At 62.3% G+C, this 1,634-nt stretch overlaps 1 protein-coding gene across 1 annotated transcript in view; it reads left to right on the top strand.

Annotated features, from left to right (window-relative positions):
• Positions 1-1,634, top strand: part of LOC104168043 (alpha-actinin-4) — a gene marked incomplete at both ends in the record, with an annotated part of 3,016 nt that overhangs the window by 471 nt on the left and 911 nt on the right. The window contains 4 exons of the mRNA XM_009708486.1: positions 427-535; positions 652-792; positions 1,025-1,207; positions 1,484-1,618. Of these exons, the coding sequence (XP_009706788.1) occupies positions 427-535; positions 652-792; positions 1,025-1,207; positions 1,484-1,618 (568 nt within the window). The remainder of the gene's footprint in view (positions 1-426; positions 536-651; positions 793-1,024; positions 1,208-1,483; positions 1,619-1,634) is intronic.

The raw sequence follows: 1,634 nt of genomic DNA, 5'->3' as shown, positions 1-1,634 counted from the left end.
ACACGGAAAGCCAAAGGCGGGGCCACGCCATGAATGGAGCCCTTATTCCAGCCGCTCGAGTCACTGACAACCGGGAATCGGGGACACACGGCTTGGGAGCGTGGAAAACGCCATGGCATGGAGCTGGGCAGGGGCCGAGGAGCCGCGGTGGCTCGGCAGGCTCGGCAGGAGCCGGTCTTGTGCACGATGGGCTTTTAACCAGCCCCGGTGTTGCCGTCGGCGGAGCTCGCCACCTCGGTGGGGGCTCTGAAAGCCGCTGGAGGGGCTGCTCGTAGCCCAGCGTGTCCCTACGTCAGGATGGGGGGGAGGCAGGAGTGATGTGGGGGAGCTTAGCCTGTCCCGAAACAGCTCTCGTGGTCCCTTCGAGCCCCAACCTCTGCGCCCCCCTGTACCCTCACCCCGCTGTGTTTCTTCCCCCTGCTAAAGCGAGCTGGATTACTACGACTCGCCCAGCGTGAACGCGCGGTGCCAGAAGATCTGCGACCAGTGGGACGTTCTGGGTTCCTTGACCCACAGCAGGAGAGAAGCTCTCGAGGTAAACGCAACCCGTCTGCTTGCTGGCTCCCGGCCCCGGTTGGGGACGGAGGGGACAGGGCCACCGTAACGAGGCAGGAGGTTCCTCCGCTCCTAATTCCTCCCGGTCACGTGCAGAAAACGGAGAAGCAGCTGGAAACGATCGACGAGCTGCACCTAGAGTACGCGAAGAGGGCGGCCCCTTTCAATAACTGGATGGAGAGCGCCATGGAAGACCTTCAGGACATGTTCATCGTCCACACCATCGAGGAGATCGAGGTAGGAGGCCGCGGGAGGAGAGGTGCGAAGGCTCGGTGACCTTCAGCTTTCTGCAGAGATGTTTGTCTCCTCTTTTGAGACGGCTTCTTGGCCGTTTTTTCCTGTGAGCTCTGGGGTCTGTAAGATCCAGGGAAGCTTCTCTTGGGGGGAAGGATGAGCTGGAATCAAATCACTCTCAAAGCAGCTCCCCAAACCTGGCCCCCGGCTGTAACTGGGATCCCGTCTCCCGCAGGGGCTCATCGCCGCTCACGACCAGTTCAAGTCCACCCTGCCCGACGCCGACAAGGAGCGTGAGGCCATCCTGGGCATCCAGAGGGAAGCACAGCGGATCGCTGACTTCAACAGCATCAAACTCTCGGGGAACAACCCCTACACCTCCGTCACCCCGCAGATCATCAACTCCAAGTGGGAACGGGTAAGTCCCTGCTCCACCAGCGTCGGCACCACGAAGCGCCCGTTAGCGTGCCGGTAATGAAGGGATCGCGTGTGGGGCTGTAGCTCCTGCTCCCTCCGCAGCCGGATGCTCCGCATGCTCCTTCCCATTGTGCCTGGAGCACCGGGGGTTTCACGGCCGTGCCGTGCCGTAGTTGCCTCTCCCAAATCCCTCCATCCCCACAGCCTTGGCCAAGGTTTCTCCCCGCCGCCACGTATGCCCGTGGGTCTTCCGACGCCGTTCCCGTTCTCCCCGCAGGTCCAGCAGCTGGTGCCGAAGAGGGACCATGCCTTGCTCGACGAGCAGAGCAAGCAGCAATCCAACGAGCATTTACGTCGGCAATTCGCCAGCCAGGCCAACATCGTGGGGCCCTGGATCCAGACCAAGATGGAGGTGAGGCCTTGGCTGG

This window comes from Cariama cristata, unplaced genomic scaffold (assembly GCF_000690535.1).
Source record: "Cariama cristata isolate BGI_N322 unplaced genomic scaffold, ASM69053v1 scaffold25809, whole genome shotgun sequence".
NCBI classification, from domain to species: Eukaryota; Metazoa; Chordata; class Aves; order Cariamiformes; family Cariamidae; genus Cariama; species Cariama cristata.
Note: the sequence above shows the minus strand (reverse complement) of the source record. Positions and strands in the feature narration are given on the sequence as shown.